Raw genomic sequence first — 24,971 nt, forward strand, 5'->3', positions numbered from 1 at the left:
TCCTGATATAATAGAGAATTCTAAAATGTGCTCTGCAATCTAAAGTCTGTTATCATCTTTGGACTGGGCTTTCACACACACACACACACACACACACACACACACACACACACACGCACACCCCCAAGTGGCCTTAGGTAGGTTATTTCCCCTCCATGTTCACATTTCCAAAATTTGAGCCAGGATTTGAACCAGACTGCTCTAAAGTGCCTCCAGTTCTAACCTTCAATATATCTACCATCAAAAAGCAGGTCAGTGGATTCCATTGCTCTGTTTCATGGATGCTGACACAAGAAGAGATTCCCCGCACTAGGCACACACACACACACACACACACACCCCAGATGCACCACCATCATTCCCACCCCCATTCTTAATTCAGATCCCACAAACTGGCCAGCTACCTAACTCATCAGGTAGAGCACCCAGGTATAATAAACAGGAAAACAGCTGCAATCATATCTTCTCTTCAGTCTTTATTTGCTACTTCCATTCCTTTATCCCACCAACACAAACTGGGGAGGACAGCAGGAAGCCACATTTGAAGCGGCACATGCCAGCTGGCGGGGTAATGGTAACCATGGCCCCCTGAGCACTGCAGAGGTAACACAAGGCATCAGCTCCGGGCCTGGAGCACAGACTGTACAGCCCGAGGGCCTGGTAGGGAAGACCACCTCCCACAGCAGTTTGGCTTTTAAAACACTAAGAACAGGTGCGTTCATTGTCTTTTTTTTTTTTTTTTTGCTTTAATAATAAAAAAAAGAAAACCCAAACCTTCTATAATTTATAAGCTATTTTTTTCTATCTACATTATATATAAAATATAGACTCTGTTTACTTTATAACACACATCTTTTTCCCTTGATAAATAACTCTTTAAAATATCTAGTATACATGCCTTGACTTTTTATATGTTATAAGTTTGTTTTTATACATATACATACATATATATACTCATGTTTGTAGAACAATAAACACACACTCGACATTGACAACCAAACAAATGCAACTTTTGGTTAAAAACAGCAACAAAATAAAACAACAGTAGAAGCACCAGGCAACCAACAGAAAACCATAATTACTAGAACCTTCTCCCTCCCCTGGGCAAGGCACAGGGCAAGAATACTAAGTATGGTTGGATGCCTGATGGGGAAGGAGGGGAGCAAAGGAGCGGGCAGGTCGCTTCCTTGGGTTCCGTTTCTTAGCCTGGGACTAGAGTCACCAATCAGTCATGGAGTTTCTGGGGAGAAACCATGGGGCTCATTCAACAACGTAGCCCTTGTGATGGCTGCAGGGCACAGCAGAGACCTGGACCTGGGTTAGTCTGGGGGCCCTGCTCACACCACCCAGGCAAGCATGACTGCCACGCCCAGCGCGAGGCCACTGCATGTGACATGGCCTTGTTATTTCTCTGCTCACTGCTGGTGTAAACAGAAAGCGGCAACGGATTCAAGAGTATTCAGTAGTGCAACACTTGAGGAGCCTGACAGAGCCAGACGCTTGGTGCCCGTCTCAAGAGCTCCAGCAAATAGGGGCCGTGACATGGGGAAGAAACAGCCAGTAGGTCGCTGCCTTTCATTGCTAACCGGTGTGGAACTCAGGTACACGGTACTTACTGGATGCACCTGCACACTCTGATGAGCCCACTGAGCCCATCACCTCTTAAAGAAGCACAGAAGGTCTACACTCCCCTTGGGAAAAGTTCTGAAGCCCAACTCAGGGCTGTCCCCTCAAACTTGGGGTACTCCCCATCCGCCCGCTTCTCTGCCCAGGATGCGACAGGCTGGGGTGGGCCCATGGGCTGCAGACAAGCACAGCTTTTATTTCATTACGCGTCTCCCTGTCCCCGAAAGGGAATTGAAAGGCAGGGCTCTGAGAGTTGATTTAAAAAAAAAAAAAAAAAAAAAAAAATTCCCCAGTGTCGTGACCTCTGCCCTATAAACTTCAGGATTTGGATGACGGAACATGGAGGCGGTCGGTGGAGCAGGAGCCCTAAGCTAGTCAAGACCTAGATCTGTACTCAGAGGGCAGGGGAGAGCCCAGAAGTAGAGCTGGCCTCGGGAAATCCCAAAGGTGAACATCTGAATGTATGTCCCCCATCCTTGCCAATAGAATACAAATTAGAGGTAATTGTTCACATTACAGTCACAATGGGAAATTTTAAACAGCTAGTTTTCTGAGTACATTCAAGACATAACTGAGTTTCTAAAAAACTGATTCAGCTGCAACAGCTCAGGGAATACAGTCCGTTGCAGGTCTGAGTTCTAACTGCAACTCTTGCACCAACTAGCCCTGGGACCTGAGACGAGTCATTTCACCTCTCTGGGCCTCCCTCTCCCCATCTGAGAGCTCTGAAGACGCAGGATGGGACTTAGAGTCAGAAAATTGGGATTTTAGTCCTGGCTCTACCACTAAGAAGTGGTGTGACCTTGGTCATCACTTAACCTTTTGGGGATGTAAAAATAAAGGAACTGAATATATTGGGCTCTGAAGTCCCTCCAGATGCAACTGGCTTTACTTTCTCCCCAGGGTACCCTTATCAACGCTGAATTCCTCCCCCGCCCCAAACCCACCAGAATAAAAGTGATGCAATCAGAAACCTACTTTGTGACCACAGGTCGTATTCAACAGCTGCGGCTATGAGACAAAATGAAGAGTTAAGAAAGTCTAAAGGTACAAATGCAACGCACAGCTAAAATCTGAGTCACAAACAAATGAACTGTCAAAGTCCCACTCCCTGAGAAAAGACATTTTCCTATGTTATATACTCAGTGAGAGCAAAACCCAAGGCCACCCATAATAATCGGCCAACGTTCTGAAAATCCCCAACTCTGTGGCTTGCTGCAACGCTTATAATCAGAATCAACTTAGGAAGTTGATTTGAAAAGAAGCTGAGTGATATTTCCGTTTTGGAAGAGGAAGAAAAATCGACTCCTTCTGTTTGCGGCTCTACAAGGAACCTTCTGGCAGAACATCAAACGTGGCATCCTGCTCCACAGGCAGGTGTCGACAGCAGCAGAGGGGCGCCCCACGCAGGTCACATTGAACTCTAATCACTGTTGCTCCACAGACCCCGACAGGGTTCGACAAGAAGCGCTTTCCTGCCCGGCAGGAATTGCAGAGGCTCAAACCTTCCTTCGGGGGAGGCGACGTGGTTTGGAGGAGAAGAAAGGTTTGGATTCAGGTGACCCCACTTCTACTTAATAGTTTTGTGACTCTGGGCAAGTTACTCTTTCTTTCAGCCTCAATTTTCTCATGTGTAAAATGGGACTGACAATACCCAATACTACAGGGTTGTTTTTATGGATTAAGCGAGATAACGTACTTAAAATACCCTGCACACAGTAGATGATCAAGAAATGTGGGAGCGCAGAGAGTACTGGCGTGGCTCTCTGAGGATGGAGAAAGGGTCTGGGAGAAGTTCACCTTGAGCTGGAGTCGGCCAAGCTGCCCTAAGAGTCCCGAGGTATCTGCTGCCTGGTGGGCTAAGGAGGACCTGTGGTCCCCCGCCACTCCTCTCCATCGGGGGGAGAAGTCATAGGGGAGCTGACAGTGGTCATGAACTCTCTCTCCGGGAGAAAACTCAGAGAATCCAACCCTTCCAAATAAGCCCAGAGCATTCCCAAACACTTGTGGTTACCCTGACTTATACCCCCTCTCAGAATTTGGAATTTGGAACATTCTGCAGAGGCCGCCAGTGGCATGAGCCCTAATGTTCAGCATCAGAAGCCCCCTCACAATGACGGGAATAAATCAGGCAAGTGGGGACTAAATGTGATGACCCTAAAATGGAGCTTCCATTGCTCTGGGTCCTTGAAACACATTAAACAAGGCAGAGAGGGCTGGGTTACTCCAGAGACTTCATCTGAGCTCAAACCCAGCTGATGGTACCCAGTCCCCTGAGGGGACTATTAGGGGTGCTGGGCTGGGACAAAGTCCTTCCATAGAATGCTGTTGAAAGCTTGAGATTTCAGCTTTATATTGTGACTCCTAATCAAGTCTTTGCAAGTGATAGGACTGGGGCCCAAGGAGCACTAAAGAACCCATTTACTGTAGTTTTTACATTCAGAAAATGAACTATGTCTTTTCTTCCACTTGTTCCTGCATCTACCTACTACATGCATTTCAGTAGAAAGAATTTAAGAACACTTACTAAAATATTTTTCATGCTTCTTTTTAAGAATGTATATTCTTTCCATATACCCCAGCCTCAAATGAGAATTTTTGTTTTAGACACTAAATATTTATCACGGAGCTCAGTGATCTTTGGGGGGAAAGAAGTAAATATTTATCACGGAGCTCAGTGATCTTTCGGGGGAAAGAAGTCCCAAGTATTTTAAGTACAGAAACAAAACTGAAACCCCAGCAACAGCCCTACTTAGATCATAAATGACTTAGAAAAATGAGACTCATAGAGTCACTAGTTTCCTTTCTCTACATCCTTGATCACAGCCTTTCGGGGCCAACTAGAAAAAGAAAAGATTCTTTCCACTCAGTTTCCACAAAAGCTGTTTATCCAGAGGGGAATTTAGGAGAATCTGAACCAAAACAGTCCATGGCATGGCTCTCTGCTCAAATTCTTACTGGGAGACTTCCATTCCACCAAATCTCTAGTTTTGAACTGGTAGCTAGGAAAGCAGGCAGGCTGATTCCGTCAGCGGAGCAGGGACCAATCGTACGATGGAGAGTTTTAGCTCACTAACCTTCCCACGTTGTAGTAAGAGACCAGGAAGCGGGGTAATTCTTTCTAGGGAGGCGATCCCTACCCCTCCGTGCTAGAAAATACCACATTCCCGTGGTGTTTGGACACGGCCATGCAGTACCCACGGGCAGCCTGGGATTCATGGTGTATTGGCCCTGGGAGGAGGAAGGAGGGAGCAACTGATCGCACGGTTCATTTTGGGACTTTGCCCACTCAGAGCCTGGGGTTCACTCTCAGCCCCTTAAATTCCTTTCCAGTTCCACTGCGGGGCCATCTGAAAAGATGTCTAAATGTCACTTGTGTGCCAAAGACAACGGCTGGATTTCTGTGACTGTGAACAAACGCTGTGTACATTTACAAGTAATAGTCTCCACAGCCAAGCTCGACAAATGTCCTATGTGGGGTGAAGGATTAAGAAAAGATAACAAAAGGATAATTCCCCATTTTCAAAATGTATTTGACTTGGGCTTTCTTTCAAGACAAGGTCTGAATTTTTAAGAGCGATTTTAGTGACAATGGTGGTAGTGAGCATTTATAAACCCGCGTGTGTATGTGTGTGTGTGTGTGTGTGTGTGTGTGTCTGGTTGTTCCCTTCTGGCATTGCCTGCTCCAAGCCTGCAGTTTGCCATCTCCAGTAAAAGCCCTCCCTGTAAGTAGAGGATGACAAGACAAGAGAGACAGGAGACCAAGAGGAAGAAGATGTTTTTTCCTACATTAGCCTTCTGCAGCCTACGGGAACCATACACCTCAGAGGGCTCTCAAACCCCATTTAGAAACACTGAAAATTATGTGCCTTGCTGTCCTTTTGTTTAATACCTATTCAAAATTTTTCATTTTTTGATGCGTGAAAGCAAACGTCCAAGCTAAGGAAAAGAGCCTTGACTTTTTTTTTTTTTTTTTCTTTTAAAGGGGAGAGGATTATATCTGAGTGGACCTGAAGGCTTCCCTTTTAAAATCCACAAAGCTGGGGAATCTCCTAAGAGCCCTTCCCCAGCTTGCTAGGAGAGATGGGAATTGCCACTGTGACCCTGGGGCGCAAGGCTGCCCCCGGGTCCTGGAGGATAGCACAGGAGCCTGTGGTCAGACCCACACCTCCTTCCTGCTGTCTCCTCGGCCCCGTGAAAGGACAACCTCAACGCTCCAGTACCGAATCCCTCCTTACAGGCAATTCCACTCCACCGGAAATGGGCCTTTAATTGCTGACAAATCCGAAGGGATATTTTCTTCTCTGCCTCATCTGCTTCAGCGCAGGCTGTACCCCTGCTCTCTCCTTTTGGCTCAAGGGAACCCGATTCTCTGCTTGCTGTTCCTGGCCCTCCCTTACCCTACCTCAGGCCAGGAAAAGGGCACTGAGCCAGTTAGGAAGACACTCCCTCCCTCGGGCTTCCTGGGAGGAAGACCAATCCATCCAGAAAGCTGTACACTTTGCTACCAAGTACTTTTTCCTTCAGACACTTGAAGTGGCTTCCCGGAACCTGAACTTTCTCTTTAGCCACTGGCCCCCCACCCCTCACACACACCTGCAGGCTTGCGTGGGCACGTGAAGATGTGCCGTCTCCCGCCAACCGAGCTCGCCACTGGAAACGGGGCTCAGAGCACGCAGGAGAATCTGGCTTGCCAAGGAGGCCAAGGTGTGGGGGGCGATGGATGAGGGGCGGAGGCCGGCAACCCCTCCCGGCTTCTCACAGTAAAGGGCAGCAGAGGCGGCTGACCGCCTGCGTCTCAGCCGACGCCAGCCGGGACGACCTCAGGGACCGTACGGGTCACCGTGCCAACAGTCTCGTTCGGGGCCCCTCACCCGGACAGGGGCTCAGCCTCCCAGATGCCATTTTCTCACCCTGCCTTTCCACGTCCCCGCCCCTACACTCCTCGAGGCCACCTCTCCCCCAGCCTTTCCCCCTCTCTGGGCCCCAGGCGGGAGCCCTAGGTCGCGCTGGGTCCCCAGTCCGGGCTAACAGTACAGGGACATCCGGCTCCGGCGCATGGCCTCGCTGATCAGGTACGCGGGGCTCAGCTCGGGCTCCTCCGTCATCACCGCGATGTTCTGCCACTCGCCCGTCTGGCTGGACCGCTTGATGGTGTCCACCACGCACAGGGCGTACAGGCAGTCGTCGAAGGTGGCGGCCATGGTGAGCGGTCGCCCGTCCCACGTGCGCCGGTCGTCCTGGTCCTGGAAGGCCTGGCGCACGGCCTGCATCATCTTGATGGTGCCGCGCAGGTAGGGCGAGGGGATGTCGCTGAAGGCCTTCTCGGGCAGCAGGGAGTTGCTGACGGGCGTGGCGTCCTGCACCAGCAGCTCCCGCGCCGGGGCGCTGTTGCGCTGCCCGTACAGGTCGGTGCCGACCGCCAGCAGGCGCCCGGCTGAGCCCACCACGGTCACGTCCTGCTTGAACTCGCCGGGCACGTTGAAGTTGAGGGTGACGGTGCAGCACACGCCGCCCTCCAGCACCATCTGGAAGGTGCAGAAGTCGTCGCTGGTGATCTGGCGGATGCCCTTGATGTGGTCGGTCTGCTTCACGAAGGTCTTGAGCAGCCCGTGGACCTTGACAGCCTTCTGGCCGGTGAGGAAGGTGAGCAGGTCGATGATGTAGGTGCCCACCGAGTGCAGGCCGCCGCCGCCCATCAGGTCGTCGCAGCTCCAGTTGTACTTCTTGCCCAGCAGGCTGCCGCCGTGCACCTGCACCTCGCACACCAGCAGCTCGCCCACGTAGCCCTCCTCGATGAGCTGCTTCATGCGCACGAAGGCCGGCAGGAAGCGCAGCACGTTGCCCATGATGCTCATGAGCTTGGGGTAGTAGTGGGCGGCCGACATCATGCGGAAGGCGTCCAGCGGCGTGGCCGTGCGGTCGCAGATGACGTTCTTGCCGATGCCTGCGGGCGGGAGGACAAACAGCACGTCAGGGCGCTGGCGCCGAGCGGGCGACAGGGGGCGCTGTGGCCCCCAAATCGTAAGTTATGGACCGGGAACCAGACCCGACCAGCTACCCTTACTACACTTTTAAAACATCTTACAACACCTTTTACTTATACAAAAATAACATATTCTATACATTTCAGTGTTACTTTAAATATTTAAGTCGAATTACTTTAGTCTTAAACCATCACATTGATTTAAATATTAAGATTTATTTCCATACATTTTAAGTCTATATTTCAGAAATTTTTAAAATGTTTGCCAATATAATATCAAATGCTTCATTTAATGTTTTATTTATATGAATCTATAACATTTTATATACAAATATATTTTACTTGGAAAGTTAAAATATTTAAATACAAAATGTAAGTTCTATTAAGGAGTACAATATCACGTTCTACATATATTTTATTAAAAGTTATCTTACATGTGAAATGTTTTATATGTTTTATTTGTAAAATATAATTTTTATTAAAAATATCATATGTAGAGAAGAGAACAGTGTCTTTATCTGGACAGAACCTGAACATATAAGCTGAAATCACGGCAACACGAGGCTGATTAAGGAAGAGGAAGAATTTCTTAACCATATGCTTCAAAAGTCTAAGCTTTTAGCTCTCTCTCCCACAACCAGCAAGCTTGTTTACTGCAAGCTTGTTTACTGCTTGCAATAATCAAGCAAGAAAACACCAAGGATTATGTTTTGAGTGTTTTCCTGCTTGTTTATTTTGCATTATGGATTAGAGCTGGCTGTGCTCACAGATGTGTTCGTTTAATGTTTTCCTGTTCCTTACGGGAAGAGCGGATAGTCCTTATATCTGAGGGATGGGCAGTGACTCGACCCTCATCTGTCTCACGGCCTGGGAGGGTGGGGACGTCGGTGCCTTTGGCAATGGAGCTGAGGCCAAATAAGAATTAAGCTTATGCGGTGACTCTACCGAGTGCCTAAGTTATAGGTAGGTGGAAGCCCTTTAGGAAACCAAGTGGTTCTGGGTCAGGAGAAAACCAAAGATCCAATGATAGGAGAGTGACAGGGAATAAGAAAAGGATTTATTCCAAGATAAAGCCAAGAGTCAGGGAAGAAAAATGACTCAGCTGAACCTGGAGAAACAGCCAGTTGGAACTCAAAAAAATAAAGTAATAATTTTTTAAAAAGTATACCGGGCTTCCCTGGTGGCGCAGTGGTTGAGAGTCTGCCTGCCAATGCAGGGGACACGGGTTCAAGCCCTGGTCTGGGAAGATCCCACATGCCGCGGAGCAACTAAGCCCATGAGCCACAACTACTGAGCCTGCGCGTCTGGAGCCTGTGCTCCGCAACAAGAGAGGCTGCGATAGTGAGAGGCCCGTGCACCGCAATGAAGAGTGGCCCCCACTCACCGCAACTAGAGAAAGCCCTCGTGCAGAAACGAAGACCCAACACAGCCATAAATTTAAAAAAATTTTTAAAAAAATGTTAAAAAGTATACCGATTTGTTAGCAAGCCAGATTGCAGGATGCCAGATTGGGGAGCTTCGGAGTCAAGGCACATGCCTGCCTATGAGTTCTCTGCTGCCCAGTCATGTTTTGCATGTAGACCCTCCTATGGAGAGCTGAACACTCCAACAGACGAGGGACATGCCACAAGGGGGATAGGGTGACGAGACACGCACCCATCCCAGTTGTCCTGACCACAGGCACCAGACTTGACAAAATCCATGAACACTCCCAGCAAGCCCAGCTAAGAGGGTCCCGTGGAAGTCCTACAACTGTGGGCGTCTGTCCAGTGGAGATGCCTGGGCAAGGCCACAGGCACGTGGTGCTCTCATTTTCCCACTGGAAGAGCTCGCCGAGCAGTAGAAGTGGCCAGAACAGACTGGAGAAAATAAATACAATCGATGGCTCTCAGTTTCCAGGTGCACATCGAATTCCAGTCCCGAGTGAAAGGCCTGGAGCCACGCAATGACCCCATCTCCTGGCCTCCTCCACACTGGCAGAGTTGGGCTGGCTTTCCTGACGACCCTGAATGAACAGTAAGAAGCTTCTTTACCTCTGAGTAACCAGGTGAGGACTGAGGCTCTGGAAGAGGGGTGAGGAAACATTGGTTTGTGTTACCAAAAGTGCCGCGCACCTGTGTGACATCGTGTTCTGATAATATGGTCCTATCGGCATTAGGCTCACGTAACACGGGATCATGCTGGCAGGAGCAGATTTCTATGTAAACAGATGGGTAGGTCACTGCAGGTACAGGTGACAAATGTTGCCAAAATCTGCCTCACACCTGTTGGGTATAGGCTGTGGCCTCTCCTATACCCTATCTCAGGGTCCACAAAACCAAGACCCCTGATGGCCATCTTCTGAGTACACGCTATTGTCATATTAACGACACATGAAAAAACAAGTTTATCTTGTTTTTTCTATTCTAAGAACTATCAGATAAAACAGTAAAAGAAAAAATAAATTGAGAAAAATAATTCACTCCCCTCCACATAACCAAAGCAATCATCGCATGGGTAATTCTTTGAAGCTCTGTAGATGAAAAGATACTGGTGAAAGCTATAGACTCCCTTTCCAGAAAAAATGCAGGCCTGCCTCCCCCAAGATTCTGAGATACAGGCATCTCTTCCTTTGGGCTATTTAAGTATGTTGTGGTCCCACACTAGACAGCAGCTTCCTCAAGGATTAAGGCTGGGCCTTCTGCTTTCTTAAGTCTCCTCTCTGCCCACAGTCCTCTGCACCGTCCACACTTTACAGATGGGTCTTGGCAACGTCTTAACACACAACATCTTCAAAAGTCAAAAGAGACTTCTAGGAATCTATCATAAAGAAATCCTCTAAAATGTAAGCACAGCTTCTCGCCCAAAGATGCCGTCACTGCGTGATTTATTAAAGCAAAAAGCTAAGAACAATGCAAATGCCCAATAGAAGAATGGGTAAGTATGCTGTAATACATCCATATAATGGAGTATTGTGCAGCCATTGAAAACGATGTTTATAAAGACTTTTTAATGGCAAGCGAGATGATTATGAGGTCATGTTAAGTGAAAAGGGCTCTATTCATATACATCCTAAGACCTCAACTCTCTCTTAAAAGAACAAAAGAAAAAACCTGGAAGGGAATACCTCAAACTGTTTGCAGTGATTAATTGATTAGTAGGATTAAGACTGATTTTTATTTTCTTCACTACCTTTTTCCGTATTTTATGAGTTTTAACTTTTACAGTCAGAAAAACATTTGTTTTTCTTTTTTAGGTCCAAAGGAGACACGAAGACTTAACATGATGGCAGAAGGGCCCTCCAAAGCCACGGGCGAGCAGGCAGGTTCCAGAGCTCACGGACCTGCCCCAGTTCCTGTGCCCAGGGAGCTGATGAAAGCCCCTCTGACCCTGAACTTGTGATGCTTCCAAGGCTCAGGTTTTCCTGTTCCAATTCCACAGGACTTCTTCATGATTCTGGTGAAGGCTACGGACTCTCTTCAGAAGATCAATTCACACGTATACATAAAACTTTACCCACACATCCCCAGCTTGTGCATGGCCCCCTGGGGTTCTGCAGAACAGGCAACTCCATTGTAAGTTGTAAGATAACTCCTAGAAGCCCATATAACGTATTGTTAAAAATAAGATAATGCTTCCAGCTTCAAAGGACCCCAAAATGCAGAGCTAGCAGACTGCTCACAGATTTATAGAGCAGAGTTTGTTTTCTCTGTTTTACACAATCTTCCCTCAACCCTACCTCTTGGTAGGGCTTCTGCAAAGCCCCCTCTGGGACCATCCCCCAACCACCAAGATCCTTAGGTTCTCTTGGCCTGCTTTTCCCCACCAAAATCTGCTCTTCCAAAATGCCCAGAACCTGAAACTCCAATGTTCTTAGCAGTTTAACAAGAATCAAGGGCTTAGGCTAAAGAATACCATTCTAACTGTGGACTTTCAGTCATCAGATACTGTGTGTGTGTGTGTGTGTGTGTGTGTTGGTGCATCAGCGTGGCACAGAGCATTCCCCTCACCCCTAAAATCACATGCCATATAAAGGGAGCTTGTGTTGTCTGCGCAGAGGGGTGACACAGCCCACACTCCGGGTGTGTCAGATGCCACTGAATATATGCGGGGACTTTTCCCGAAGAAAGCAGACAGATCCCTGCCTTCCAGATCGCCCCTGTCAGCCTGGGCTTTGGGTCTGGTTCTCCAGAAATATCATAGGGCTTTGGTGTCTTCATGATTTTCATATGTCTTAGCACCATGTCTTTCTTGCCACCTCCACAGAAAGTGCTGGAATGGGCTCTTCAGAGAGAAGCCCTCTCCATTTTGTGCTGGAAAAGTAAGTAGCGGCATCCTCCGCAAGCCCGTGGCCCTGACATTCCTTTGCTATGAAGGTAAGTCGATTCTCCCAAGGAGACAGGAACTGAAGAGCTCAGCGAGAGGCAGAGCCCGCCCTCAGAGCTGCCATGGCTGATGCCTAACAGGAAAATTACCACCCTGGTCTCTGCGCTGCAAACCCTAAGAGGACAGCCTACGCCCTGTCACTCCTGGGTGTACAACTTTGCCGAAAGTGCAGCAGTGCCATCTCCGCTGCCCTGCATCCACACGTCTCTCAGACACACACACACACACACACACACACACACACACACACACACACACTCCCTTTAAGTTGGGGGTTCATATCGTCTTGTGGCAAGATGTGTCTTCCTTCTAAGGCAAGAGATCCAAAACTTTAGAGAAAATCGTGCGGCAGAGAATCAAGCAAAGGGACTTGAAACATACGGACCTGATTGCACTCCAAATCCACAGGCAGAGCGAAATGGACCGGGGGAAAATCACCAGTGCCCGAGGAAAAGCTGGAGGCTCTGCCAAACCCCAAACATTTCCCGAGCAGCTGGAGAGTGTCAGCAAAGCCCACTGGCTCTCACAGCGATGCAGAAGAACAGCGGGAGCTTTCTTGGTTCTCTGGGCTACGGCAGCCGGTGGCCGCCCTGCTGCTCCCGCCGGGGACACCACTGCCCCCACGCTCAGCTGGCTCCACCCAGGGGCCTGTGGCTGCACCAGAAATGGCTGTCTTGGGACCTTGCTGCATTTGTCAAGGGGGTACAACGTGACTCTGGTGGGTGGCAGAGGCCATGTGGAGACTGGTCTGCGTGTCCTGGGGAGTCTTCCTAACCCACCTCCATGCACACCGTCTGCCCGTTTGCGTGAGGACAAGGAACTTAAGTTGGGTCTTTGGGGAGCCTTTGGGCTGGAACCAACTTACTTTATCAAGACAAGAACCCCCTGTCAGCAAATAAAGTGAGAGCTCTCTGTCCGTAGGATGGTGGGATTAATGCCTTCTCACCCATGTCACGGAGCTGAAGTTGGGGAGAAAATGAGATCATGGGAAATTTCTGGAAGGTGAAAGTGCCATGTGCAAGGCAGTATGCCTGTTCTTTGTCAGGAGTTTTTACATGAAATCATTTCAGAAGGAGTTTTAACTGCCCTCCTGAGATCCCTCATAGGGAGATGGAGAATTTGCTTCCTCCAGAGCCTGCTGAGTGTGTGCTCTCTGAGTCCAGATATCCACGGCCCTCGGAGGACTCAGTGCCACAGGGAAGGAGTTTCCGACCAACAGACCCCAAAGTCGCTTTCAGGCAGCTGTGCCCCTCACGCCCTCCAAGCCCAGGGTCTCCAAGCTGTGGCTGAGAACCCACCCATCTCTCTTTCCAGAGACCGGAGCTTTTATGAGGGCTGATACTCCATCCCAGGGACCCCAGGAGCAGGGCAAGGGGCTTCCCACTGACACCTCCGGGGAAAGACACATGCTCTCTGCTGTCCCAAAGAGCTGCTGTCCTCTCCTGCCCTTGATCAGGTAGGTGGTACCTGGAAAATAGGGATGCCACCCAGCCACCCAGAGTCATTCTTTAGCATAATCAGCCTGGAACTTCACAGCATCCCCCCCTGCCAGCACAATTCCAATTACACACTCCCTCATCTAATCGACAGTGGCGATCTGTGAGGCCGATGCTACTCTCCCACCAGTTCTTCCCAATCATCCCACTTGTGCTGACAGCCCCTTATCTTCTGAAAGCCAAAACGGATGCTGGCCCTGGAGGCTGGCTTGCGCCATCCCGGCAGGTTGGCCGAGCCCCACAAGAAGTCCCATCAGATACAGCTTCCTAGTCCCCCCACCCCCAACCCCATTCATCCAAGGCAGAGAGGGCTCTCCCTGCATTTCAAGCAGGGAACTCATTATCTTCCTTTATATTCCATTCCTGCAACATTTCTGTGCTAGGCACTGGGACCCAAAAAATGAGTAAGAAAGATGAAAAGGAGCTCACAGTTTAGTAGAAGAAACCAACCAGGAAATGAGTGATTATGGGATCTAATAGATATAGGATCTAATAGAAGGATAAACAATGAGAGTGCAAAGGAGGGGCTGCCCAACTGACTTGGGCGTGGTAGGGAGCTCTGCTGAAGAGGTGACATTTGGGCAGGGTTCTGAAGCATGTGTAAGAGTTCACCTCTTCATTCAGAAGCTTTGGGTCCCATTTAGAAAATGGTCTAAAACGAGGGTGTTTTTAAAAAATTCCTCTATTTGAAATGCAATTTGAATTTTAAAAGATTTGCACTGTTCAAAAAATAAAATAAAATAAAACAAGGGTGTTTAACCTGGGTCTGAGAAACCACTAAAATTGGACTATTTAAAAAAAATTGTGTGAAACCTGATGTTCATTTTCTGAGGAAGATCATTAGAGTCTTAAAAGTGTCTCTAATTCAAAGGAAATCAAGCAGAACTACAGTTGAGAGTGAAGAAAAAACATTTTAAAGGCCAAGATAGATCTCTGGTTTCAACAGAACTAAGTATCTGAACAGACAGGGCTGTTTGTAATCGTTCCTTCTCTGATCCCGGAGACATGGGACATGTGGTCAGTTTCACCCCCTCACTGCAACACTCCACTCAGTCCAGCTCAGTCCCTTCCTTCCTTTCTTCCCATCCCACCCCTGTTATCTCCTTCCCCTGCTCCCTGCCCCCCGGCCCCAACACACACACATGTGTTTTCTTTCAGCTGAGAAAAGCATCAGCAGAAATGACCTGTCTAAGCCCTGCTCTCTGCCCTCTGGCCCTTCTTCCATATAAATTGAGAGGAGAGCCCCTTTGGAGAGATTAAATCCCTCATCTTCAATCCCCAGGACAGTTCCTGACAAACAACTTCGTGACTCACAGCCCTAATCTGATGTGTTCACTATAATCCTGACATAATTTAAAATAGCAATTACCACCACTCGAGGAGCACCGACTCTGTGCCAGAAGAGGCTGCATATTTTACATTCCCTTCCATTTTTGTGTGTGTACACAACCCCCCAAGGCAGGTACTAACCCTGTCCCCATCTCACAGACACGGAAACCGAGCCTCTGAGAGAGGAAGCTATTTGCCCATGGCGCCTCAAAACTCAATGACCAGGACAGCTGGGATTTGAACCCAGACACATGCTCCCATTCTGGCCAGCCCCACATGTCAATGCACACATGTGCAATGCCCACGGCACCACAGGAGGGCTCCCAGGAGGTGGTGTAACGGGCTGGGGTGAGCACCAGAAACCGGGGCAGTGGTGGGCGGGTGTGCCCAACGCTCAGCTGAATGACGGCCCGCAGTCCCACAGCAACTTCTAATTTCAAACCTGAGATGGAAATGGGTCAGCGTGACCCATATTCAGCTCCTTTTGTCAAGGATGCCCTCTGTGGGCTCTGAAAGAGGGGGACAGCCAAAGAAAGGAAGTCAGCGTGGCTCACATGGACAGGACTTGATCTTGAACTGACTGAGATGTTCAAGTGCTTTTCTGTATACAACCCGCCCTTAAAGGCCAGCCCCCATCCCACCAACCCTTTTTATGGACTTTCCTCCACTACTTGGGCCTGTCATCAGAGCCCTCCTTTCGCACAGGAATCCCTGTCAGTAGCTAGATTTTCTCAGATGGTTTCATGTATAGTAGTATCATCTAATCATTGAGCCTGTAACACCCACAACAGGGACGGCACTCCTGAAACACTTTTCACTTGCGGTTTCCTTATTGGTCGATCGCACACATCTCCCCCGCTGTGGCTCATACAGGTTGAGGTTGAGGATATAGTGTTGGGAAGTTTCTAACCAGCTCCTTCCAGCCTAGGCATCCCCAGGAGAGAAAAGAAAAGCTCGCCACTTCTAGCCCAGGGAAACCAAGAGGAGAGGTTTAGAAACAGCAGCGGGTATGTGGGAGCTAGCTTCCCAACCTCCCTGCCTAGAGGTGGCCCATACAGAGCCAAGTGTTGAGCGGGGCAGGGAGGTGGTGAGAGGGCCCCTTGGAGGACAGAGGTCTGGGGTTGGATGCAGTAGCTGTAATGATCAGGACTGGGGACAGAGGACCATCAGTCCCTCTATGTTGGTCCCAAATAGCCAAATGACGCCTACCGCACCTTAGTGGTCTTTATTCTGGGGAGTGGCCTGCACTGCCACCGCACACCTGGACAAGCCAGAGCCAGAGGCACCACCTGGACCCAGGGAACACAGCCAGTCACGCAAGCCTCACTTTCCCCATAGAAGCCGCCACCTTCTGCAGCAGAGGCGGGCAAAGGGGAGAGTACTGAACAACTGGGCCACCAGACTCATCAAAAAGAGGCCGAGCTGCTTAAAAGAAAATGTAAGCGCCTGGGTTGGTGAGATGACCGGATTGCACTATGACTCCCTTTCCTACCTACCCCCTAAAGATGGAGCTTAGCATGGGGATCAGGATGGCTACAGAGAAATAAAGAAATCTGTACTTCCTCTTCCTATTTATAGTGGGAATTCTCATCACACATCCCAAAGGGTGGGAGACTCGCGGTAGCTCCCAAAGCCTCCCCAGAGTCCCCGCCAAAACCTCAGTCCCTGTCAATGGCAAGTTAACACGCTTCAGAGAAGCGCTGTCCTCACTGTACACATAATATGAATGCAAGACAAGACTTAAAACTAGGCAACTTCTCAAAAAAAAAAAAGTAGGAAACTCTTTCCATTCAAGAGGGGTTATGCTTTAGTGAAGGGATCATAGGTATATTCACCGAGCAGGTGTTTTGTTTTTTTTTTTAATCACTATATTTCACACAGTCTAGCCTCTTTTAAAGAAGAGAAAGATCCAGAAGTATTGGGTTTCTTCCTCCAGAGCCTCCCGCATGACAACCATCAGCTGGAGCTGAACAGTGGCCTCTGTAGACCACAGTCCCCACCAATCCCTATTGCTTGCCTATATCAGTTTTCTACTGCTACCCTAACAAACTACCATGAATGTGGCAGCTTAACGCAACACCCATTATCTTCCACTTTTCTAGATCAGAAATCCAGGCGGGCACAGCTGGATCTCTGCTCAGGGTTCCACAAGGCTCCTGCCAGAAAGAATGTGCTTCCCAGCTCCTAAGGTTGTCTGCAGAATTCAGTTCCTTAGGGCTGCAGGCCTGAGGTCCCCTGCTGCTTTCCTTGCTGGCTCTGCAGCCTCTAGAGGCACTTGCGTCCCTCAGGAGCGGCACCATCTTCAGGCCAGTATCAGCATCATGCAGAAGGCAGTCCTTCCCACGCTTGGAATCTCTCTGACTTCCCCCTTGGCCAGCAGCTAGAGAGAACTCTGTCCTTAAAGGGCTCCTGTGATTAGATTAGGTCCACCCAGATCATCTCCCTTTGGCCATACAACTAATCACAGGAGTGACAGCAGGGGGCGAAGGTCATCTTAAAATTACTCCAGCCCAGTCCCTTCATTTGCCTGTAAGCCCTAGAAAGCTCTGCCAAGAGGAAGATTCTCGAGTATTCTCCCAAGTAAAGCGCTTCAGACACGTGTCAACATCCCTTCCAGACCTCCCTTTGCTTCTGTGTTCTTGCAGTAGTTTTTACGCCATCAAAGAGGACTCGGTGAGGTACTCTAGGCTTTTTAAAACCTATTATTAGTCTCCTCATTACCACAGAGATCGTGTCCCCAATTCAGGGCTCCCTGTAGGCAGTGGTAATAGGAACAGGGCCAGGAAGGTGGCAGACTTGGCCTCTGGGCGCTAGAATGAACACAAGGAAGGGAAGGGGAGCTGAAATTGTTACGAACCCACTAGGTGCCCAGGCTTCCCGTTGGCTCAGTTAAGCATCATACAGGCATCGTTATCCCCATTTGTCCAGAATAGCGAATGGAGGCCGAGAGAGACCACGATTGCCCAAGATCATAGACATGCACAGGTCCAGCTGCAAATTCAGTTCTGATCCCAAAGCTCTATGTTTTCCATTTTCCGTGTAGGGAACTGCTACCAGTGGGAGGGTGGGAGTAGCGTTAGGTGACTGAGCCTCAGAGCACCAGGCAGGTTAATAAAAGAAGCCCAAACCCTTTGGGCCCCGCTGGACCCCAGCACTGAGTTGAGAAGTGATTCAGGAAGGGGATGGAGGGAGGGCGGAGGCCAGGGGGAAGAGCTGAAAACCAAGAAGGGCTGGAGGCTCCACATGGGAGAACCTCAGCCACTGCTGTCCTTGACAGGTAGACGTCATTGCTCTACACCTGTGGCAGTGAACTGGCCAGAGCAACTGAAAGAACATTATCAGGAAGGAGAGTGGCCGTGGAAACATGGTGGTGACTGCGTTCCCACATTGAATAAAGGAAGCCCTTAAAGGTCCGGCCCTCTGCACGCAGGGACCTGCTACCTTGGCAGAAGGAACTAGGTAGCAACGAATGGTCTTGCCTCATACTTCACCCCTAAGAAACAGTGTGGCAGCAGGAAAACGACAGCGGGGCCACACTCCTACCCGACCATGATCCTGGGGGGAATAAGCACCTCGGTGTGGCCAGAAACCTGCCTAGGAAAGGAAAGTAGTCTGATGCTCTAAGCTTCCTCACGTAGAAACAAGGGATCTTGCCCCCAGCCAGAAGCAGAGGGAACAGAAGTTCAGCGTTTCTGCTGATGTGACCAGACAACAGTAACAAACCTCTCCCACAGCCAGGAGGCAAACCGGATCCAGGGCTGTGGATTATCAGGTCGGGATCATCATTCACAAACCACTTCCCAAAGCACCTTCACCTACAGCATCTCTGCGTGTTAGACCAAATCTGTGACGACGGGCGGGCGGGGAGGGAGCGATGGGAAGGTGGTGATGATTAGAAACAGAGAAGTAACCTAGAATTAACTAGGTGTGTGTGTATGTTTGGGCGGGGTGTGCTGGAGATTCGTAACGTTCAGGGGCTGCCCAGCACCCGCATCTCCCTGCTCCACGTGGGAATTTCCCGTGTGGGCATCTTGGTGGGAAGCAGAGCTTCTTCCCATTATGGAAGCCAAGCCAGGGGTTGCTTTCCCAGCAGCCTTTGCAGTGAAGGCACAGGCACACCTGGGTTTCGCCAACCAGGGACACTGCCTGGGCCTGGAACGCGAGGAAGCAGAAAGGTGGGGAGTCCAGGCTGGCAGTGGGGACGGCAACATCGGTCTCCAAGGGCTGCGGTGGCAGTGACGCCAATGATGGCACCTGCGGCCCAGGGCCAGCATCATCGCAAGCAACAGGGTCCCCGTCGACACTGGGTGGGTTTCTCTGTGTGATCTGGACCGATTCCAGCTGCCAAGCCTTTCTTTGTTCTTCTTGTTTTCCAAGCCTGCTTCCCCAGGCGCCTGAACATTTCTGTGACGAATTAAAGTCCTTTCAAAAAATTCCATTCTGCTAAAATCGGCCAGGCAATTTCTGTTGTTGGCAGTTAAAATGCTTCTCTAGTACAACAGGTTTACAAGCTTTCTGGACCCCTTTCTGAAAAGATTGATTTGGGCACAGAGGAACCACTGAGGGCCTATAAATAAAGCAGCCCAAGATCCGGCGTGATTTATTGGAAAGGGAAGCGGAATGGGGGTCGGGGGACGTGGATTGAAGTTCTGATTCTGGCATTTGGAACAGTGTGACCCAAGCCATTTGATGTTGAGGGAGCTCAGTTCCCTTATTATAAAATTGGAAGAATAACGGCTTCTTCAAAAGGCTGCCTTGAGGATGAAATGACAACAGGTACTGTCCTGACACATGAAAAGTGCTCATGAATGTCTGCTGAATTCCATAACACATCCAAATAAAAACAGCTCATGTCAGCTCTGAGAGAGACAAAAGCTCAAAAGAGATCAGGGGCAGGGAGGTAAGTGCATCACAGCAAGGGGTGGGCGTGGTGGAGTGTGGTTTTGGCAGTGGTTAAGGTACCAAGACTTGAACTCGAAATGGGTCCTAAGTCTGGCTTTGCCACTGATGTGATGTGCAAAAGCCATCTGTGAAATGGGGCTGATTGATACCTGGCCCTGCCAGCTTGATAGGACTGCAGAGAATACGAAATGAATAGTTTTTAGGAAAGTCTGCTGGAAGGAATAAGCCTATTGCAAGAATGAAGTTACTGCTGAGATGCAGTAGCAAAAAAGTCCCCCGAAAAAAACAAATCTGCTGCAGCGTGCTCTGCCTGGAATCCCCGGGCTGGATGCTAGATGCTCTCGTGAATGAAAACAAAACACAGAGCCGACAGGCACCGGCTGGGGTGCTGGTTCACTTGACACGGGGCACACCCCGGCAGGGACTTCCGTTGGCATCCCTGGCTATGTGGGGTGGCCCGGGAGGCCAGGCCAGGCAGACGGAAAGGCAAAGGCAGCATGAGACATTTGGCTGAGCACCTTATCAGCTGTTCCTGCAAGTAACTGAAGCTCAGCTAGTGACCAAGGCTGCAGATTGGATTCCCTTTTCTGAGAACCACCCCTCACCCTTGGCTGCAGCTGATGTCTGCACGGATTTGTGCTACCGTCATCACCAGGATGAGGGCCCTGTCCACAGAACTCAGAACCTCAGAAACGGGCAAGACTCGGGAAGCGTGGGGCTGGCAGGGGGACTTTACAAAGCCGCTGACTGAACACAGAGATCCAGTCCTCCCTGGAGCAGCCCACAAGCCAGCCACATCCTCCCTCCACCAACGTTTTCTCTTAAAGAGACAGCGTTCAGTTTTTCATCTCTCGACCAGATGACAATCCCCTGCACTGAGCAGATGAAGATTTCAGCAAATTTAGCCAACCGTGGCTGAAAGGCCCAGGTGCTGGCTAGGGTGAGTCTTAGAGCTTTGGCGGTTTTGTTGTTGTTGTTTTGTTTGGGCAACAATTTGCAAACAATGCAGGTTCTTTGTAAAGGCAAAAACCTAGCTGGCAGGAACTCCCAGAAAACTGGGCGTACCTGGGTCTGTGTTTGCCTGAGCGATGCTAGCTGAACGCCTGAAAAGCGAGAAAGCTCGTGGGCTGCCTGGTGATGTCAGGAGGAAGCAGCCCCATTCTGCAGATGAGAAGATGGGCTGAGTCAAGTCTTAATGCTGTCTCTCCCACACAGTACTACTGTGAGGCCCTGAAGGAGGCGGGATACAGGCATACAGGTGATAACGGCTCTTTATACGTCCGGAGGATGGTGCTGCACGGAAGGGGCTCTCTCTGACTCCCAGAGGAGGGCTCTACATGGGCACAGCGCTGGAAGAAGCCTGGCCTGGGGCTCGTGAACACCCGGCCACACATCAGACTTGCACAGAACGGTGGGGAGATGTCCAGATATCTTAGACACAGCAGAGCCCTGAAGGTGTGCCAGAAACAGAGAACAAGGACAGAGACCCAGGCTTGGTTTGCTCTGTTCCACAGTGGGGCGGGTGTCGTTCAGGGCCCCGGAGAGCAGGCAGGTGTAGCTTGTCCCCGTCCCTCCTCCGCGACAGCCCTCACCCACCTCTCATTAACCCCTCCTCCTGAGAAAAGCCTGTCGTGCTCAATCGCAGGAAGTCTAAATGTCCACCCCAGGAGGAAGGGTTATGGAAACAACTACCATGTAGTGACTGACGAGTGCACTAGATACAAAGCACCCGGCAAGGCGCAGCTGCGCTCATCAGATCCTCCCAACACCCTGGAGAGTCACTGTCATCCCCATTTCACGAACCATGAAGCCAAACCCTCGAGAGTCGATGCCCAAATTCACATCCAAGTAAGTGGTAGAGCCAGGATTCAAACCCACATAGTCTGGTTCCCTCCGCGTACCCGTGACTCACCTTGAAAAGTACATCGCGATTCTAAATACAATTTGACAGGCAGTAAAACATGACTGCCGAGGAACCCAGTTGTAATCATGGATTTTCATGTCATTATTCGCTCATCCCACAAACACTTAGTAAGGGCCTCCCGGGGAAGCAGTGGGAGGGGGGTGCCCAGGCTCTACCTGGTCTCGTATTTTCCACTACTAGTTTCTGTGCTTTAGAACCACAGTTCCCAGCCTGAACGTCTCGGCACCCAAGGCATCCAGGGACCCCACACCGAACTCGCAGGGGCACTGCAGTGTATTTTTAATTTTTGAGGAAGACATAGTGGTACTCGACGTCTATCGGATGCCGCGGGAGATACTCGCTCTAAAAAGTTCACAGTTTCAATACTGACTTGCACTACATTCCTTTCGATAACATGCCGTCTCTGTGAAGCTCGGTTATCGGCAGTTGCTGTGATGAAAAGCAAATAAACTAATCAAGGCAGGACGGGAAATGAGGGTGGTGTGTTCTATCTGATTCTGTGGTTTGAGAAGTTGTGCGGTGCCCAGTGGGCACACATATCCCAGTGTAACTCATTCTGATCATTTCAGAATGCAATACAAATATTTTTATTCCTTCAATTTATGTGTTAGTTTTTCAAGTATCTGGTATCTTGTTGAGACATACTATATATGTCTACTGGATACTATTTGGATCTTATTATTTGGACTTACTAAATGGAATTGCCAGGTCTTTCTTTTGGCCTAGGACCACCATGAAAAAATTACTGAGACATTAAGAGCACCATGAATGAAGAATGTTTGGGAACCTTTGTTCTAGAACATTCTATGTACTCTCTCCCCTAACCCATGATTAGAAGTTCTTTAAAGGCAGGAGCCATCTTATACTGGTCAATACTTTGGTTTCTCCTTGGTATAGTTCTTGGCTTGCTGTAGATACTTTGTAGTACCTGTTCACAATTTACAATAGAAGTCTGAACCTGAAAAAAACGTCTGAACCTGGCCTGCAGAAGCCCTTAAAGATCCACAGAGGTCCAGCGAGGTGTGAGTGATACAGGGGCTACTGATACTCCAAGCTCACAGGTCCCACCAGCTAGGGGGCAGAGACGTGTAGGGCACCTTCCTGACCTTAGAGAATAAATAAAACTTTCTGAGCTTTCTGATGCAAAGTAACACAATCAACTGTCTCTTAAGGGTTTTAAGGACACATGGAGATATAAACTTTAGGTATACATCACTTTAAACTTCTGAGATTCTGTTTAATTTAAGCTGAATCTATGATCATGTCAATGATCTAGGTGATTTTTTTCTAGTCTCAAAAGGCAAACCCACGCCTCTAGGAAGACGGGCCCCTCAGCACAGAGGGCAGGGTCAGAGGTGGTGGGCAGCAGCAGAGCTCAAGTCCAGCCCTTGGGTATCTCCCAGCTGGAACTCTCCAGCAGGAGTTGCAGGGCTGCTTCTGTATCTGCTAACCAGGAGAGCAGAGTAAACTGGTGCTTAGCAACAGCTGCAGCCACTTCCCTGGCGGGGGTGGGAGGAGAGCAGAGGAGGTCCACCGGGAGGCTGACGTTCTCATCTCAGGCCTGTGTCAGCATCTCCAGACAGGACTGGCAGGAGAGGACCCACCCAGGCACCTGCTCCCACAGGGCTCTGGTCCCAATCGACGAGAGATGACATCAGCAAGCTAAAAATGCCGATGGAGCTCATGCAACGGTCTTTAAACGGCCTTTAAAACTGGCAAGTGATGATGGTGGGAACCTTCTGTAAAAACCAATCGTTCTGCAACAAGGAAGCGTTGCTGTCCTGCTTGGGGCTGGGGAGAGGAAGACAGGGGTCTGGGACCTAGAGAAGATTCCTCTCGTGCATTTCTGCCAGGCTGGGAAAGGAAAGAACAGAATCATTTTTCTTTTCTTTCGGTGCATTAAGGTTAAGCAGTCATCAAGGGGTTTATGAGTATAACTTATGCTATTAGCTCACTGAATAGCTGAGTGCCTTTTTTATGCAGGTCAATTTCTGTTGAGGGGGTGGGAGGGTGAGAGAAGAGAGGTAAGTGTTAAGTGGGGTAGTATAGGTGAGGGGCAGGTAAAGCACCGTGCCTGAAACAGAGCCATTCACCCTTGTTTCGGGTGTAAAGCCTAAAGAATGTTCTCTGCGAAAGTTAAAGCACTCATAGAGCAGAATAATAATAGCAAATATAACAATAAATAATAATATATAAGAATAAAGTCATGAACTATTCCCTCTTCAGTCATGTCTGCTCTGTCTATGCAGCTCACTTCTCCTTTAGCTTTCTTTTCATACCTCGTTTCCATCAAACACCAGTTTATAAGACTCTCTATCCTTATCGGTTACCTTAGGGTAGTGAGTTTGGGCAATTATCCTTATTTTTTCAAACAACAGCTTTGTGTTTATGGACCTCTGTTCTCCTTTTATTCCCAGGCCCTAAAGGGTCACTACATTGATGTCCCAGACAGTCTCCAGCTCACCCCCAAACCCCCTTGTTAAATCCAGGCAAACAAACCTGCACTGTGTTTATGCTGGACACACGCCAATGAATCAGCAGTTCTAGGGCCACTGCCTGGAAAGCTGACTCGAGGCAGTGGCTCCGCCCACACTGAGGAGGAACCTTGTTCTGCTTGGGGGACACGGGGCTGTCCCCTGCTATCCAGAGCCAGCAGGAGCGTCATTCACCTGGCAGAGCCTGCTCTCGAGGGCCGTCACCCACTCCCCCACCAGTGCGTGGGCAGCACAAAGCTCCTCTCTCCAAACACCCTTTATCCTGCTGCCCTGCCTGTTGGTTTTTAACAGGCAGTGTCCCGCTCCACACACACCTCGCTATCAGAGGCTGAGTAGTCAGTATCTGTGGGCACGAGGCCGGGGAGACGGGGGGTGGAGACTTCACGCGGATCCTGTTCCCATGCCCCGGCCCCAACTCTGCCCCTGTGCATTTCCTCATCCACAAAGTGAGGGGCGGGGCTCAAGCCCCTCTTCCGAGGCACACTCGCCCCCCAGGGTGTTCATCGCCCTGCCATGCACGAGAAAAGGCTTCTAGGGTTAAGAAGTCTGGGAAGTGCTTGTTAAAAATGCAAAATGGTTGCAATTCTGTTTTCCATCCCCAGCCCCAGCCTAGATCTCATTCCTCACTGCCCCAGCAGAGATTCGACTTGCCAGTCACCACCCTCGCCCCGTATGCTTCTGTGTGTTTCCGTCTTGATGGTTTTTAAAGCAATGTTAAGCACCCTGTTACACAGGCACACACACAATAAATACAAGTTGCAAGCACCCTCTCCATCAGCAAAAGGTTTCTCTAATATAGTACTTCTTTGAGCCATTAATGCTTGTGCGAATCTCCAAGGAATCAACGA

The 24,971-nt window shown here is 49.5% G+C and overlaps 1 protein-coding gene across 3 annotated transcripts in view; it reads right to left on the reverse strand.

The window, feature by feature from the left end:
- Positions 1–456: 456 nt before the first annotated feature.
- Positions 457–24,971, reverse strand: part of GFOD1 (glucose-fructose oxidoreductase domain containing 1) — a 113,613-nt gene continuing 89,098 nt past the window's right edge. For all 3 annotated transcript variants that reach the window (XM_036868060.1, XM_036868061.1, XM_036868062.1), the window contains one exon: positions 457–7,573. In XM_036868060.1, the coding sequence (XP_036723955.1) occupies positions 6,654–7,573 (920 nt within the window). In that variant the 3' untranslated portion in view covers positions 457–6,653. The remainder of the gene's footprint in view (positions 7,574–24,971) is intronic.

This window comes from Balaenoptera musculus, chromosome 11 (genome assembly GCF_009873245.2).
Source record: "Balaenoptera musculus isolate JJ_BM4_2016_0621 chromosome 11, mBalMus1.pri.v3, whole genome shotgun sequence".
In the NCBI taxonomy this organism is placed as follows: Eukaryota; Metazoa; Chordata; class Mammalia; order Artiodactyla; family Balaenopteridae; genus Balaenoptera; species Balaenoptera musculus.